Here is an 18,574-nt window from a genome sequence, read left to right as displayed (position 1 = left end):
CCTCTTTCTATCTTTCCACATTCACGCCCAAGTACCTTCCTTTATGGCGCGGTTCACGTGTCCACAGAAAACAAGCGAGACAGTTACCGCGCCTTTCCCTTCCTATAAATAAAATCAGGCGGCGGAGGTGGCTCAAGCACAGAGCCATTAGCAGGCCCGTGCATTTTCTATCTTTCCACTTTAACTCCCAAGTTCCTCCTTTTGCGGCGCGGTTCAGGTGTCCACTGAAAAGAAGTGAGACCGTTATCGCGCCTTTTCCCTTCCTATACATAAAATCAGGCAGCGCAGGTGGCTCAGCTACAGAGCCAGTAGCAGGCTCGTGCATTTTAACGCAGTAGCGTTAAGGAGCTCGTGTCGCAGAAAAGCCGGTGTCGTCGGCGTCCAGTGAGCGATAAATCCCGGCGTGCACTTCATAAATAAAAAGCAAGTTCCAAGGTGGGCTAAGTGGGAATCGAACCAGGGTCTCCGGAGTGTGAGACGGAGACGCTACCACTCAGCCACGAGTTTTTTTTTCTTTATTGCCGGTCATTACCACCACACAACAAAACCAACAAAAACGCGCTACAAACAGAATGCTCACACCAGAGCGGTTACCACAAGCATGGCACTTAATACAGAAGCCGGCAGGCTCATACGAGTTGCCTTTGTCAAGTTAAAATTCCTTCAGCTCGCATAGTGGTTCGACTCTTGAAATCCAGTCTGGCACCGTGGTCTTCAATTTCCAACTATACATTTCAACCAATGCGTGTATACTCTCGCGGAAGTAGAGCCTTGCAGGGCGGGCGTCAGGGTCACAGTGAAAACCCGCCATTCTGGACCGCCATAGACTGTGCAGGCCTATTAGCATAACCGTATCAAGTGGAATCCCATCATTATTTTCAGTTGGCAGGAATCTAATCCCGTATGAGTCTAATGGTAATTCTTTTTTAACAGTTTGTTGCAGCACATCCCAAAAATAGACGCCCTCCCAACAGTGCAGAAATACATGGTCTATTGTCTCTGGCTGTTTACATATTAAGCAAAGTGACTTGGGAGGGAGATCACTCAGCCACGAGTTCGATGCTTGAAAGCGGTACAAAAGCGCTTCTAGTGAATGCAGTGTTGCCTTAGAAACATGCCGTAGATGGTTATACTGCAGTGTATATCGGTAATTATGAGCATGTTACTTACAGAAGTCGCAGTTACACGAGTAGCGAAGTACGTTTCCGCTACATTTCTTCTGCGCTCTGCGCACATGCAGAGCCATCTTGCGGCAAACACAGAAGAACCCCTCCTCGCAATGTGCGGCGCTGCCCCGACACGTGGCGCGCCACTCGCCCCTGACGTTTCGCCGTGCACCCTCACAGGTTGTAGAATCAAGCGTCTTTCCTTTCTTTAGATCACTATCTTCGCTCACCCGCTTCTCCCCTTCGGGCCGCGCGGGTACCGGTGCGAGGATGCCCCAATACCCTTGCGTTTAGTAAGTTTTCTCGACGAGGTGCAATAACGCTATCGCGTTCCACTCTTGAAGGCGAAGCTTAAGCGTCCTCCAAATTTTTCTTTTCCTTCTTCCTACAGCCACAACTACAACAGCTCTGACATCGCACTGCACTAGGGTAGGATCACCCCTCATGGGGCAGGGACAGGTGTTGTAGGCCGTCATTGCAAACGCCATCGCTGCGGTGGTGGACGACGGCTGTTGTAGCGGCGCGCGTCTTTCTTTCCTTCTTTTTTCTTTTCTTTCTTCTCTATTTTCTCTTCTGTCTGCACAAGGCAGCGGAGGTGGCTCAGCTACAGAGCCAGTAGGCCCGTGCAGTTTCTTTTCCTTGTTCCTACAGCCACAACAACAACAACTGCACTAGGGACTTCGTCTTGCCTGCATCGAAACGCAGCCGCCGAGGCTGGAATTGAACTCGGGTACTCTTTTTCCAATTATTACTGTTGTTATTAATACTCCGACACAGTAGTCGGGCATCTTAACAAGTGCGTCACCATGGCGGTGCGGCCTTCCATTAATATTAATGAAATAATGGATTCACAGGAAAGGAAAGGCGTAACTTCTGTCACACTTGTTCTATGGACACCTGCACCGCGCCGTAAGAGAAAGGAGAAAAGTGGGAGTGAAAGCGGAAGGAGACGAGGGGTGCTGTAGTGGAGAGCTACGGAGTAATTTCGACCACCTTAGGAGCTTTAACGCGCACCGGCATTGGGAGGTGGTGAAGGGTGGCAGTTCCTGCCCCTACGGGGCTGGGACGGTAGGTCAACGCCGCTTGCGGCGGGGGCTAGCCAGCCACCGAATGTTTGTCTCTTTTTACGTGCCCCCACGTACGACTCTATCTGCGGCGGCATATCTCATCTACTCTGTAATTGCCCTGCGTTTTATACTGGACGCTCCGCGATCAAACCCTACCGCCTGAACTACCGTTCTCTTCTAGAAACTGATGCTAACACACAGATGATATTTGCCAAGTTTGGCTCGCTTAGTGGCCTGGTTAGAGCAATGTGATTCGAGTGACGACCTAAACAATGAAGATTCTGTCTACTCCCCTTTATCCTCATCCATGGCCATGAGCCGTCCCATTCAATAAAGGCCATTCAATCAACCAATCAATCTCTTGTAGCCCGTCATTGCATCCGCCCCCGCTTCGGTGGTGGTGGACGATGGCCGTTGTGTCGGCACGCGTCAGTCTCTCCCTCTACTTTTATTCTTCTCTATTTTCTCTTCTGTGCCCCGCCGGGGTGGTGCAGTGGTGAGACGGCCGACTACTGTTCCGGAGTACCCGGGTTCGAACCCGATCTCGGCGGCTGCGATTCGATGGAGGCGAAACGAAGAGGCGTCCGCGCGCTGTGCGATGTCAGCGCACGTTAAAGATCCCCAGGTGGTCGAAGTTACTCCGTAGCCCTCCACTACGGCTTCTCTTTCTCTCCTTCCACTTTCACTCCCATCTTGCTCCCTTCCCTTACGGCGCGGTTGCGGTGTCCACAGAAAACAAGTAAGACAGTTACCACGCATTTCCCTTCCTATAAATCAATCAGTTTCTGTTCTGTCCGCACGAGGCAGCGGAGGTGGCACAGCTACAGCGCCAGTAGCAGGCCCTTGCATTTTCTTTTCCTTCTTCCTACAGCCACAACAACAACAGCACTGGCATTGCACAGCGCATTGGCGCCTCTTCTTTTCGGTGGCCTCAGTCAAACGCAGCTGCCGATGGCCGAGATTGAACCCGGGTACACTGTAGTTGGGCACCTTTAACACTGCAGCACCACGGCGAAGCGGTTTAAGTTAGGTTTTGTGAAAAGGAAGGCGCAGTATATATATTTGGGTGAGTCGAATTCGCCGACAACACACTTTAGTCAAAGTGATTGGAAGGGAAAATTTAGTGTCATACGAAGGCCTCCAATACCTAGCGTGCTGAAAGTTTAGGTTACAATGTAAATTAGTTTATAAGAAAGCAAAGGCCGAGTATCGGTCAAGGTCACTTCAATGTGAAAACCGACAATACTATACTGCTCAAACTGCCTTGTGTAGTAAAGTTTTGTTGCGGTAGAAACGCTACGCCAGTCGCTAAGCCAATTCGCGGAGCCCCCGATGAGCCAAGCTGCGCATACACGAGGAGCGAGTCACGTCACACGGAGCACAGCTGAAGAACCACGTCGCAGCTGCCGCCGACTCCTCTGCTGCGCGGTGGGGTTGGTTGGTTGTACAACTTTTAATTCCATCGGAAACGGGGAGTAGTGCGCCCGCGGATTAGAGGCTGGCAGGTAGCCCTTGGCTTGTTGCGTCTTCTTCCGCCAGGTGGACGGTGCGGTGCTGGATCGCAGGGTTCGCGCTTCTCAGCAGGGTATCCCAGGCTTCTCTACTTGTAATATTTTGCCCTATCCCTGGAGATAGCGGGCACTCCCAAATTATGTGGTCGAGGGTCCCTCTCGCCCCACAGTATTTGCAGGGATCATTGTCCCTAAGGTCTGGTAGCGCGTGAAACGCCCAGACCGGGTTCATGAACGTATTAGTTTGTAGCCGCCTCCACGCGACAGCTTCTCTGTTATTTAGTCTAACATCTGGCGGGGGTAACAGTCTACGTCCCAATTTATAATGGTCGATGATTTTCCCGTAATTTTGCAGACGCTGGTCGTATGCCCAGTGTTCGGGGAGCTCGACGGCTACCCGGAAGTAGAGAGCTCGGGCTAGCTCGTGAACCGCCTCGTTACCAGGGACGGCAGCGTGAGCGGGTGCCCAAATTAACTGAATTTTCCTATTTATCGTTCTTCGGGTGAGGATTTCGGCCGCCTGCGGTGATATCCTCCCCTTCCCAAAATTTTGAGTGGCAGTTTTGCTGTCGTTAATTATGAACTTGGCTTCTGTTCCTACGCAAGCTAGCACTATCGCAACTTCCTCCGCAGTCTCTATGTTGCGGCCTCTGATGGCTGCCGCGGATACCGGTGCCCCTCGGCCATCAACTACCGAAGCTACTGCCGCACCTGTTCTGCCACTTGCCGCATCAAGATAGACTACTTCCTTTGCTCCCATGTTCTTGAACTGTCGCTCTAGAGCTTCGGCTCGTTTGGCCCTTCTTTCGACATTAAATTCTGGATGCATAATCCCAGGGAAGGGGGGGGGGGGGGGGCTACCAAGGCATTCCTGATTTCACTATTAATTGTGACTTTTTTTGAACTCCTCTGTCTGGGTTGAGGCCTACTTTTGCAGGGATTACCCTGCCCGTCTCGGTCGTGCTTAGTCTCTCTAATTGGGAGACTCGCACTGCCTCCGCCAATTCTGCTCACGTGTTATGCACTCCGAGTTCGAGCAGTCGTTCGCTCGAGGTACCCATGGGCAGTCCTAGCGCCTTCTTAACGCATCTTCGAATCAGGCAGTCTAACTTCTCTTTTTCGCCGGCCTTGATGTCCAGGTAGGGCGTGGCGTAACTGATTCTGCTTATTACGTATGCCTGGATTAGTTTTAGCAAATTTCGCTCCTTGAGGCCTCTTCCTTTAGTGGGACCCTCCTCAAGAGCCAAGAGTAGAGAGTAGAGTGGTGGTGGTGAACTCTTTTATTGCGCCCAAAAGCAAGGTACCAGTCAATGGACTGGTTGCGCTGGCTTAGAGGAGGTCCGCATGGATAACATTGGTTTGTCGCGGCCTCCACAGCGCCCTGGATACGCCGGTGTTAGTCTGCTGGCTCGGAAGTACGCAAGAGAGACTCCCACATCTGTGTGGTCTTTAAGTTGTCTGTGTTGCAGTGTGTACAAGTCCACGCCATGTGTATGAGAGTGGACGGAGTTGAGTAGTGCTTGCACATTAGGGCTATCTATTTCGAAAAGATCCTGTTGTATAAGGAGGTGTGTCGGAGGCTGCGGTTAGTAGTTTGCGCCATTAACGTCCTTGCGCCATGTTAGGTCGCGGTGTGCGGGAGGATATGTGCATCTTTGGAGTCGGTAGAGCTGAAATATGTCCGTGTAAGTGGTGAGTAGAGAAGCGTGTGAGATATTAGTGTCGGGGGAAGCAGGGTGGCTGAGGATTCTCTCGGGTCAACAGCTGAGATCTCGAGCGAGAGTGTGCGCCGGGGCGTTTCCGCTGAGCGACTAATGGGCTGGAGCCCAAAGAATTAAGCGAGATGTGTAAGATGGTGCTGTAGAACGTAGAATGAGTAACGCCTAGCAAGAGATACGGCCAGCATCGTAGTCGCGAATAGCCTGTATAGAATCAATGGTGACGACTTCGGTATTAGGGTCGGCTAGCGCTAGTGCAATGGCAGTCTCCGCAGCTGCGGTGAGTGTTATTGTATTGCGAATGCTGCAGGCTGTGTACCAGGTGCGATTAAGGGCGAGAGCTACCTGCCCATCGCTCGCTTCGAGTGATGGTAAGAGGCGTCAGTATACGTGACGTCTGGGTGTCCGGTGAAGCGTTTCTGGAATTGACGTGCGCTGTTAGCCCGTCTCTCGGCGTGGTGCTCCAGAAGCATCCGTTTGTGAATGGGAGGGATGCGGAGGATAAAGCGATATTCCGACGTTCAGTATAACTTGGGGCCGCTCTCGGCACAGATATCCCATCTTGCTGCAGTACCGCTCGGCCAGCATGTTTGAGTGAGGGCCGCTCATATTGGGCGGTGAGGGTTGCTTTTATCAGTTCACTCACGGTATTGGAGATCCCGAGACCCACGAGCTTATGAGAAGCTGTGGACATGGAAAGTGACATTTCTAGCCATTCGCTTTCGACAGAAGTGAGACGTAGGTAGGGTGCTGTGTAGGTTATGCGGGAGCAGATTAAAGCTTGAACGAGGCGCAGGAGGTTGGATTCTCGCATGCCAGGATGCTTGTTGGATACTCGCCTAAGCAGACGTCCGATCTGTACCACTGACTGGTCGATGCATTTGAGCATGACGTTTGCTTCTACTGCTGGACGTGTTGGGCGCGATAATGTCTGCAGCGCTCCCATTCTCGCGACGCTTCAGAAGGCTGGCGTGGGCGGACGCTTGCTACAATACGTTCGGAGCTTTTTCCAGGCGCGCTCCATGCGCGTTCGCGTAGGGGGTGCTCTCTAGGCGCCTCACCCGGTTGGGCTAGGCGTGCCGCAGGGCTCTATCCTGTCACCTTTTCTGTTCAATATGGCGACGTCGGTGGTGCCGGGATGCCTGCCTGCAGGCTGCCGGCATCATGTGTACATCTCCATATACGCAGATGGCATTGCTCTGTGGTGCCTGGGACCGCCGGGGAGACAGCACGGGTGCGCGCGTGCCTGCAGGCAGCTGTGACGACGGTGAGCAACTGTTTGCACGACCTAGGTCTCTCGCTCAGCGCGGACATGTCCGTCGCAATGGCCTGTGGTCTGAGCTCGCGCAAGCGACCACCGCCGCTCACACTGGACAGGACCCTCCTGCCGTGGCGACGTTCGGTGCGGTACCTGGGGTTGGACATAGACCAGCGCCTTTCCTTCCGACCCACGCGATCAAGGCCTGCCTGCAGATGAAGAGAACCACCGCTGCCGTACAGAGGCTCACTGCTCGAGGCCAGGGCAGCTCCCAGCAAGCTGCGATACGGCTGTACAACTCCGCGGCTGTGGGGGCAATATCTACGCGCTACCGCTCGTCACACTGTGCAAGTCATGCTGGAAGAAGCTGGAGGTCGAGCATCGCAAGGCGCTTCGCATTTGCCTTGGCCTTCCTCAGAACTCTCAATGCGCAACTACTTTGGCCGAGGCAGGTGCGTAGCCTTTACAACTTCAAGCCACGCGGCGGGCGCTCCGACACATCGATCACCTACAGCTCGCAAAGGACGGCGGCCCGCTATTACATCGGTTGCGACATCATTGCCACTTGCGCATTGGAGCGGCGCTGCTCGAGTACAAGCAGCTCACCCATGCAACGCCCCTCTACGACCTCTTCTCGCCCTGGCCCGCTGCTACGGAGGTTCAGCGAGAGATTGTCGGAATCGCGGGGAAACGCACCACACCGCTCTGTGCAGTGCAGCAACTGACCAGAGCCGTCATCTACGAGGAACTCCAACACCACCTCCTCGTTTACACCGACGGCTCCGTGGCCAGAGATAGTTGCTCGCTAGCAGCGGCGGCTATCATCCCCGCTCTGCAACTGCACGGACAGCTGCACCTGTCATTCCTGGGTTCTTCTACCACGGCGGAGCTGCTGAGCCTACGCCTAGGCCTGGGTCTACTACTTAAACTGACTCCGCCGCCACCGAGGTGTGCCGTGCTATGAGACTCCCGCGCTGCCCTCAGCCGCCTTCGAAACACCGGCCGGGGAACTCTGCTGCTGTGTCAGATTCGCGCGCGTCTCGAGCGCTTGGCAGAGCGCGGCAGTGCTATACGGGCACAGTGAATTCCAGGGCACTGCGGCAGAGAGGGCAACAAACGTGCCGACGAGCTCGCGACCGCAGAACATGAACTCCCTCCTAGCGACGAGCAACTCGCTTTGGAGGACGTGCGTGCGGTAATCGACGACCACTTCCGGACGCAGCACTCCGACCCACACATCGCAAGAGGTGAGCGCATTCACAGCGTCAGTGGCCGCTCGCTGACTCGGCTGCACCGCGCATTGGTCCTCCGTGCACGCATTGGACGTGTGCGGCCACGGAACGACGGATGCGCCATACACTTGCCACCAGTGACGTGTGTGACGGCTGTGGCGCGGTAGAAACTCTTGAACATCTACTGCACTGCGCCCCGCAAGCCGAACCACGACGTGAGTTGCTGGCGGCTTAGAGAGCGCAGGGGGTAATCCCGGACAGCGTAGCTGTGCTCCTTTGGCCGCCGGGCAGTGCGAGAGACCGCGAGCGAGCACACATGAGCCTGTGTGAGTAATCGAAAAGGCGGGCTTGATGACCCGCCTATTGCACCTCGCCAGATAGTGCGCGCTGTGAATGGACGCTCCGCGTGTGCTATTTTGCACAATAATGGCCGATCGCCCACGACAGCCATCAGTGTTTTGTACAGTGTACAAGTGCGTGCGTTGTGAACAGTTGCCAGGATGCAGAGCTATTGCGGAGGCCCGCCCGATGTGCCGAATCCTCAGTGAGCTAAGACATTTGCGGGTGGGCCTCAAGCAAACTACTGTACACTGTACCATGGTGTATATATTTCTTTTATTTTTACCTACCCTTTTCTTTCTCCCTATCGCTCACCTCTTTGATTTACTCTACCTTTTCCTCGCAGTCCCTTTATTTCCGCCGCCACAGTTCAGGTGCTTCAGATATCAGATAGCAGGTACCGGGGCTGGCAAACATCTTTTGTTTCCTTTTGTATGTACAAAAAATAACCCCCACCACCCCCACCTGTCGCCCTGCAGGTGTAATTCCAAGATTCTGATGTGGTCTGTGCGATGAATCGGATTTCCATGCACCTGGAGATAGATGTCAGGAAGTATTCTTGCAGGGCGTCGTCCCGGAGACGGGATGATGGTATACTCTGACTGTCGCTTACCAGGTGACACCAACGGTGCTGAGATAATCTCTGATCCGTTCGATGACGGTCTCTTCACCATCATCATCAGCCTGACTATACCCACTGCAGGGCGAAGGCCTCTTTCATATTTCTCCAATTAACCCTGTTCTTTGCTAGCTGCATCCTTTTTACCCCTGCGAACGTAACCTCATCCGCCCAACTAGCTGTCTGCCGCCACCTGCTACACTTTCCTTCCCTTGGAATCCAGTTTGTTGCCCTAAGCGACCATCGGTTTTGCTCTCTTCGCACTACAGGTCCTGCCCATGTCCATTTCTTCTTCTTAATTTCCGCTAGAATGTCGGTAATGTAAGTTATTTCTCTGACCCACTCTGCACGCTTCCTATCTCTTAATGTATACCTGCTATTTTTCGTTCCATAGCCCTCTCGGTTGTCCTCAACTTAAATAGAACCTTCTTGACTAGCCTGCACTTTTGAGCCCCATAGGTGAGTACAGGTAAAATGCACTTGTTATATACTTTCCTCTTGAGCGATACCGGTAAGCTGCTAGACATAATCTGCGAGTGCTTGCCCAATGCGCTCCATCCCGATCTTATTCTTCTTGCTATTTCCTTTTCATGGTCCGGATCTGCGGTTACTACTTCTCCTAAGTAGACATATTCGCCTACTACTTGCACTACTTCGCTACCTAATGTAAACTGCTGTTCCTTCCCGAGGCTGTTGAACATTACCTTAGTCTTCTGCAAATTGATTTTCAAGCCTACCGTTTTACTTTTCCGGTCTAGGTCATCAATCATTATTTGCAGTTCATCCTTCGAGTTTCTTAGGAAGGCAATGTCATCAGAAAATCGCAGATTACTGAGGTATTCTCCATCTACCTCTCTCTCGCGGCGGTCTCTTGAGCCTCTTCAATCTGGGCGTCACTGCAACGCGTGATCAAAAGCGTGAGTTCGTCAGCATAAGTGCTGTGATGCAGGTGGGGGATATCAGCCAGTAGTTTGGGCAGGCCTATCATGGCCCTGAAATGAACAGTTTCTGCATGAGAATGCGTTTTGTGCCGAAAAATGCACAATATAGAAACCCCTAGCCAATGGAAGGTGCACACCAGGTCACGGAAAAAACTGAGGGTGGTTCTAGGCAGACCGAAGCGCCGAAATCGCTGACAAAAGAGAATACCGTTACGTTGTTTCATCTGTCAGGAGACCGGACACATTGCAGCAAGATGCATAAGGCCGCGGGTAGCCTTTTCCTACGCAGATGACAGTGACGAAAATTTGGAGCTCCTACGGTCGTACATTCACGAGCTCAAAATAAATGGAAAGCCGCACAGAGCCCTTAGGGACAGCGGGGACACAACGGACATTGTTCATCCTTCCTATGTTAAAGAGGAAGACTTGACTGGGGAAATGGCATGGATAAAGCAGGTGCTAGAAGATCAAAGTGCATGCCTTCCGATGGCAAGGGTAGTGATTTCGGGCCAGTTCGGAGAGTAAGCGACAGAAGCCGCTCTCTCGCGCGCGGTTTCATTACAGTATTTGTACCTATTTTCGAATAGGTCGAATCAATTGCTGCATGAGCGGGGTCAGAAGCTCGCAGAGGAAAACACAGCATCCTACACCAGAACCCTGACCATCTCTCTTCGGCAAGTGATTGCGACCACTGGCCGATGAAGACATTCCCCGGCCGCGGAGGAGCTGTTAAGGATGGCGACCACGAGACGGGCGCGGGAGCTGCCGCTTTCAACCATCCAGACAAGAATTCCCGATCGAAAAAGGTGGAGGGGTCCAGAAGGGCGACAGTGAGACTCCACCTTGTTGGGCCATCGGGAAACACAAAAGCTCAAGTGAATCCCGGCGTCTCTTGCATGAGTCAGTACCCTCAAGGCGGTCACGCGGTCATCGCCTTCGTCTGGCAGACAGCGCGCAGCGGCCCATGTGACGCAGACGTTTGTGCCCAGACCATGAAGCACCGGCGGTCAACGCTTTTCCGATTCGTCTTGCCGACGGCGCTCAGTGGCTTGTCCGACAAAGGTGTGTCCCAGACTATGCGATGCCGGCAGACAGCGAGCTCCTTGTGTGCTGCTCTCTACACCGCCACAGCGGCTTCCTCCTTCCCCACCAAGTCTAAACTTTCGAGGGGGCGCGTCTGTGAGAGAGAAAGTGTGGCAATTTGAGTGACATTAGAGTGATAAAGACACTCCCTCGACAACGAGCGGGCCCTTTACATAGGGAACCTGGGAAACATGAACCCTTTAAAACTATGTGTGTGCGAGCATCATCACTTCTCCGGAGTTTTTTCTACTACTGACAATGTTAATAAATCAAGTTTTCGTCCTTCAACTCCTAACTCCGCTCAGCGGTACTTCCTGAGGTGCAGCTGGCGTCGCTACGGCCGACGATCCGTCCAGCGACACCTGCATCCCACCTCTAACACTACACGTTCCCGCAAAGAACATAATTCCTACCGCACGTCTTCAGTAATGCACTACAAGCTTCAAGCTAAAATGAGGCTTACTTTTTACGCTCAGGTGCAGCACTTGCAATGACATATTTAAAACGTTCTAAACATGCGCCGGGTATAGTTAACGAAATTACGTTACTAGGAAATGAGCAGAAACTTGTTATCCTTGATGACAAATGCTTATTTTTCAGAAAGCTGGTAAATTGGACGCCCTCATCCAGCAGCAAATTCTACCATCCTTTGCACACAACCCTCTTGAAAGGATAACAATATAAAAAGAGCCAATTTTCAAACGCCTTACATCGTATTAGTTGTTATTCCTCGCGGCTTGCATTCACACGTTTCCCAGTATGCCGTTTAGGCAATGCACTCTTAATGCATAACTTACCACGATCACAACGTGCCTGTGGGGCAATGACTCGAGGCTTTAAATGGGGAGCTGAAATTCACACGAGCACGTAGTGGGAAGAGTGGTTTTCTGAAGCTGAATTTAAAATTGAGCTGAGTAACAAATACACTGATGAAGAAAAAACTTGAATAAAGAAAGAAAGTTTTAAACCCCTTTCGAGCCCCATATAAACCCCGGTTCCTGTCAACGTGAGTACTGCCGTCAAAATGCCACAAGAGTGCCGATTCTCGTGCTTTCATACATCCCTCGCCGCTTTCTTGATGACTCTGACCTTGTCGAATGGTTACGCCCCTGATGTGGAACGCCAAGCAGATATGACTACGGTAAGTTGCCTGAAGGCGAAATGAATAATTACCGCTGCCTATTTTTAAACAAAAAACGTATTCGCTAATCATATATATGCCCTTCAAGAGACGTATGTAAAACACGAAAGCACTTGAGATGAAACAGGAACCACATGATGTGCCGGGAACTTAAAGGCTGTATTTTATTAAAGGAGGCATTTTTCAATTTTGCGGGTTAGCTAGAACTGATCGGAGCTGCATCAAATTCAGGCTATTCTAATAATTCACTATTCATTTTCTCTATGCAGATGTCTAACGTGTGTATTTAACAGTTATGGTTAATTTATTACATCAGTGGTTGAATACCTATCACGGGTTCTGCTTCAATTTTCTTCCGTAATTTGAGAAATGCATGAACGTTTATTTTAGGGATGGTGTCTTTAGAAGTGTCGAGTGACAATTTATTGCTATTTTACTTACGACCTTTGCACGGGCCACCAACAGCTCTTCGAAGATCATCAGAGACAAATATTATGTAGTTGTTCTCAGTGCTGAGTATTACCAGCCATACGTACGTAATGAATACGTATAGAAATATTCTGAGTGATCTTCTTGAAGTTTTTGTTAGGCGTCGGCACCGTTGCATATTTTAAGAGTTAAGATAATCTGTGAGCCGGAAACGTTCCTATTTTCTCTTATGAAGCATGCCCTCAGTGATTATAGTGGCTCATGTACTTTGAAACATTACCTGGTAAAATATTAAAGCAAAACGTACCACTGGCAGTTCCTTGTAATATTGATAACCCAATGCTGCCTGTATACTTTTGTAAACAGGGATAAAATAGTTTGACCAGTGTGAGAGCCGCTTTAATAAAAAAAGAGGATAAAACAATGTCACAACTCGAGAAGGTGTTTTCTGCACTAGCACTTTCTCTTTATCGAACCCATGTGCTGCTTAACAGGAACAATTCCCTATACGCGGTATGTTCATTGGCAATCAGCTTGCGATTTTAGACTTTTAGCATTCCATTTTAGTGCATGATGGCAGTTTTTGCTTCTTTAACGCGAGGTATCCAATTGATAACTTGCAACTGCGAAGGAGGTATCTCAGGCATATTTAAATATATAAGCGCTGTCACATCGCAAAAAATGTGAAGAAGAGGTATATACCAGCAATGGCCTTGCGCTTCCGTTAATTATTATCCCACATTATTTTTGCACACTAATTAATTCCTTGGTAAACACCTCGGCACAGGTCCCAAAGTGCAGTTCTTACTCGCCGCTATAGAGCTGTTGATCGAGAACCACCGTCAGCTTTATCCTTTGTGTATTCACAAGAGCCAACTTCGAAATAAAGCGCAGGATGAAGGACAGCAGCCCACTCTCCTACGTTCTCACCGAAGAGCCATAGCTGAGGTGTGGGGTGAGAACACCAGCGGCAGCATAGCATGTCCCCCTACGCCCCTACGAATGTTAGAGTAGGACCGCTAATAATATCCTTGGCAACAGAGCTTCGAATGAATGAATGAATGAATGAATGAATGAAGACGTGGAGGCGACTTTATTGATGGCCGAGAAACAGATGCTGAGCTAAAATTTTGTCTTACCGATATTCGTAACAAAGGGCAATTTTCTTGCTGACTAAGCCGCACGCAAGCGGTTATCACAAATTCGTCCCTTAACTGTTTCTTACACTTATACAAGAAAAAGAAGTAGGGAGTTATTTCAATAAATTAGGTTGGCTGTCTGTTACATTAGGCGATCCGCAAACAGTGTAGGCGTGTTTCGAGGAATGTCCTGGAGGCAAAATAAGAGTAGATGTTAATGCAGCTGACGCGCAGACTAGCATGCATAGGCAGCTGTGTGGACACTACAGGAAATGCGGCGTATCCGTCTCATGCACTTCTGTCAGCAAAAATGAAAGGCCAAATTATCCTGTTGTGGTGACACGCAGCTGCACATTCTTGTTTTCGATAAAAAGCAGAATCTCACGCAGTTGCATGAATACCAGCAAGGCACTGCTGAGTTAGCAGCCTATTGAGCGTATTTTACCAACCCCTTAGGCTGCGTAGATGCTGAAACGATTGCAGGTGCTATTTCTTTAATTGTAGTTCTGTTGTAGTGTGAAGTTAAACATTCAAAAAAGCAAATTCTGCGATTAGTTCAGAGTGGACCATGATACTTCTAGCACATCTTCCCTTCGTCCATTCCCTACAATGCGGTTCAGGTATCCACAGAAACACGCGTGACAGATACGGCGACTTTCCCTTTCTGTGAACCTATTATTTTTATTAATATTGTAATTATGACCAGATGAGAAGTATGTTCTGAAGAATTGACCAGCGTTAGAGGTCAGCGCAGAATGCCATAAAGATAAATTTAGTCGTGCGCATTGCCTATTCGCAGTTTTGCGCATATTAATAAGGTAGGCAGGCAGCGGGAAGACTGAAGAGTGCCCCAAGTAGCTGCAGCCCACCAAGAACATTTGGAAACAAAAGCAACGCATGGCGGCTAAGCAGAATACGTGCCTATATGCTCGCCTAATGAAATAGATAACGGGTTTTCTCACCGAAGAGAAACAAAGTGTCTGCAAAAGGATGGCTGGGCGGATGAGCTTAAATCCTGCGATATTCAAATGAGGAGTGCTGGCACAAGATCATATTATTTGAAGGAAAGGGGAGACTTTGTTGCCATAGAATGATCGTTAGGCTGCTGGCAATGATGATGAAATTGATGACATCTCGCCCAATCGGAAAAACTGCAGAAAAGTTGCTGTTACGGTAACATTTCTGTGTGGTTTTTCACGTGAAACTTCTTGTGAAAACATCACGCTCTTTACCAACATAATAAATTTTTGTACTTATAACAGAAACGTGCTACGGAACTACAGACAACCGAAGCATACTACAGAAAAACCACAGAAGTATATATTCGCCATGAAAATGAAGGGTACTGTGTGTGCGTGATGCATTGTTTGTGTGATAACGCAGTGTGACTTTGACGTAATGGTGCGTGTTTGGTGGGTGATTGAACGGTGAATAAGTGTGGACATCTTAGGTTTGTCCGTGGCATCTGAGTGGTAGGGCATAAAATTAGAAAGTGTTGCTCTAGTGGCCCTATCCTGGAGAAGGATGATTTGTGGTGATGGGGAAGGATGGGACCGAGTAATTGGAAAGGCGCGCGCTTGCCCCGGAAGCCGCGGCAATTTCACTAGAAAATGGGGAACTTAAGTTCCTTCCCCGCCATAGTGGAGGAGGGGGGATGGGGGAAAGGAGGGTGGATGAGGAGGGTTGGTGTGGGGTCTGTATAAGAGAGGAAAGACAGCTTACCTCTTCCCGCAGGGCCCTGAGTTCCTTGCCACATGAATCCTCCTGGTGGGGCGGGGGGGGGGAGGGGGGGGGGGGGTGTTTGGAGATGACTTCAGCTGCTCGGTCGCCTAATGACATCTTTTGTGGGTCCTTTGCGCGATCTCCTTTGCAAAGCGGCGTGGAGCGAGTGGCGTTGAGTGCTGTCTTCTGAGCAGTTTCTCCGTGTGGCTTGTCCTTACTAGAGAGGTGTTGAGGTGCAAGGGTGGTCGCAGGTCCTCGCCGTCTAGCCAATATTACAAGGGCATTTAGATGTACTTCTATATTATAAGCACTGATATCAGCTATTGCAGTAAAGTGGATTATGAGTTTAGGCTTTCTTGTAAAGAGAGATCGAATAGGTAGTTCAGTAGCTGTAGCACCCAGCGTGCGGAAATCCACACTCTCGATGTCCATTGCTCCTCATCTCAGTCAATGCCCATTATGTGCGCAACAGCTTTGGCATCTCTCATGCATTTTAAACCTATAATCCTCCATGTCTGTGGGATACAGTATATTATGCAATAAAATTGCCGCAGTCAACCTTCACTTATTTGGAAATAATAAAGTATGTTATCGTATTGGCGGGTAATCACTTGAAGCAGTCCATTGATTTTGCATATACGGCTCGCTAACAACATCCTGCGTTAATCTCAAAGAAAGGAATGCACCATGTTTTAATAATATAACATATTGAGACTAATTTGGTCATTTAGACAACCTCATTTGCCCACACAATCTGCTCTGAGTAGCTTTAAAACAGTGGAAGAAAGATTGCGAATTGTTGCACCCATGATCAATTTTTTTCTGTCTTTGACAGTGTGAGCTGGTCCAAGACTTCGGCTATTCCTGTGAGACATTTGAGGCCACCACATCTGATGGGTACGTTCTCGAAATAGACAGAGTGGAAACACTTGCCCAAGGGAATGCCACAAATGCAACACAGCTTCAACCCATTGTGCTTGTGCCAGGAATATTTTGCGAATCCGGTGCATGGTTCGTCAATTTCCCGGAGCAAAGCCCAGGTGACTAAATATTTACATTCCATTGCATCTCTTTCTGTCTGACATTTCTAAAACACCCCGAGCTTGAAATGTCTACCTCCGAAATACGTGTAAGCGAGTAGGAAGCGGAATATGTTGAGGCAAACTTAGAATGCTGCAAATATGGTTTGTGCACGGATATAATAGACGCGTTGCCTGATATGAAAGCCATTGCGCTTGCTGGACATGGTTTTTAGGTTTGTAGGAGGGCCAAATCTCTTGCAGTGTGGACATTAAGGCGTATGACTATAAATATTGCACGGGGTGCGATTGTAGAGGTGTCTTAGAGTGTTGATTAAACGGCACTGGCGATGCAGCAATAAGGGAATTGTTTTTCCAAGGGCGAATGCATTGGCTTTCATTTTTATTATGTGCGGAACGGAATGTGATTGACCATCGGCCTGCATTCACCAATGGACTATCACCATGCATTATCTTGAAAAAATGCCTTTGGGATATGTGAACACCGTAGGCACTAATTCCGAAATGCAAGCAGAAGAAATGAACAAAAAAACAACTAATGTAAATCATGCAGAAACCTAGAATACATGAGAATCAAGTGATGAAGAAAAGCCCATGTTTAGATGTAAAAAAATAAACATGAAGAGAAAAAAACGGAAGAAAAAGGCATAAATAGGCTGATAGATATGTAAGCAAAAACTAACTCAAAACTACCACCCGGTGATGTGGAAAATAACCTAAGAATTTAGGAATAGTAAAACGCCCCTGAAAAAGCTATGTTTTAGGAGTATAAAATGCGCATTAGCAATAGGCGTCACATCAGTATTTTCTGCAACGCAAAAATGTTTAATCTAGCAGCATAAGCACAGAACATACGGACCATCAAAAAGTATGCTCCTCTCCCTAATAAACTCAACCCGTGTCCACGCGCAGGTAAAATGAAGCAAACAGATCGCGAGGGCCACTTGTTAAAAATTCCGAGAGCAGTACGGAATTTAGGCTGCAGAAATGCGAATAGCTGAGCCTTGTTACTGCACACGGTGCATGAAGAGCGCTGCCATTATCATTATCAATATAAATGGCCGCCATTGTCATCGCTACTCTAACCATTATCATTATCACGAATTGTAGCGTCATTGTCATTGCTACTAGTATCCTCGCGGTAAAGGGGCCTTAGGATGTGTGTTTCAAGATCCCAGACGCGGCGCAGTTGCTTAAAGTGCTCGGCTGGGGGTCCGAAAAATAGATATTCGATCCCCGTAAGAGACAGAACTTTCATTTTCGGATGACTCATCAGGTTGATTAAAGCTAATTTTTCTCCTCATACAGCGGTTATTAGCAAGTGACACATGAGCGCACAGATTCGACGCACAGATACCGCGCTCAACTCGAGCGCAGGGGATTTCGGTTCTTGAGCCTAATAAGGGTTCCGTCTTAATATCATTTGCAAATTAACGGCTTCACGCAAAGCTTTCAAATCTCGGCTTCATCATCATCAGCGTGACTATACCCACCGCAGGGTGAAGGCCTCTCCCATATTTCTCCACTTAACCCGGTTCTGTGCTAGGTGCATCCATTTGACCCCCACGAACTTTTGACCTCATCCGCCCACCTAACTTTCTGCCGCCCTCTGCTACGCTTTCCTTTTCTTGGAATCCAGTTTGTTACCCTCAGCGACCATCGGTTATCCTGTCTTCGCACAACATGTCCTGCCCATGTCCATTTCTTCTTAATTTCCACTAGAATGTGGTTAACTTGAGTGATTTCTCTGACCCACTCTGCACGCTTTCTATCTCTTAATGTTACCCCTACCATTTTTCGTTCCATAGCCCCCTGGGTTGTCCTCAACTTAAGTAGAACTCTCTTGGTTAGCCTCCACGTTTCAGCCCCATAGGTGAGTACGGGCAAGATGCAACTGTTGTATACTTTCCTATTGAGCGATACCGGTAAGCTGCTAGACATAATCTGCGAGTGCTTGCCAAATTCGCTCCATCCCAATCGTATTCTTCTCGTTATTTCCTTTTCGTGGTCCGGATCTGGGGTTACTACCTGTCCTAAGTAGACATATTCGCCTACTACTTCCAGTATTTCGCTACCTAATGTAAACTGCTGTTCCTTCCCGAGGCTGTTGAACATTACCTTAGTCTTCTGCATATTGATTTTCAAGCCTACCTTTCTACGTTTCCTGTC

At 49.3% G+C, this 18,574-nt stretch overlaps 1 protein-coding gene across 1 annotated transcript in view; it reads left to right on the top strand.

Annotated features, from left to right (window-relative positions):
- Positions 1–10,549: 10,549 nt before the first annotated feature.
- The window catches only part of LOC146174458 (lipase member N-like), a 47,380-nt gene continuing 39,355 nt past the window's right edge, over positions 10,550–18,574 (top strand). The window contains exons 1-3 of the mRNA XM_084585399.1: positions 10,550–10,913; positions 11,969–12,075; positions 16,201–16,405. Of these exons, the coding sequence (XP_084441525.1) occupies positions 10,550–10,913; positions 11,969–12,075; positions 16,201–16,405 (676 nt within the window). The remainder of the gene's footprint in view (positions 10,914–11,968; positions 12,076–16,200; positions 16,406–18,574) is intronic.

The sequence above is a fragment of the Amblyomma maculatum genome, chromosome 11 (assembly GCF_055883805.1).
Source record: "Amblyomma maculatum isolate TAMU_Amacu chromosome 11, ASM5588380v1, whole genome shotgun sequence".
In the NCBI taxonomy this organism is placed as follows: Eukaryota; Metazoa; Arthropoda; class Arachnida; order Ixodida; family Ixodidae; genus Amblyomma; species Amblyomma maculatum.
Note: the sequence above shows the minus strand (reverse complement) of the source record. Positions and strands in the feature narration are given on the sequence as shown.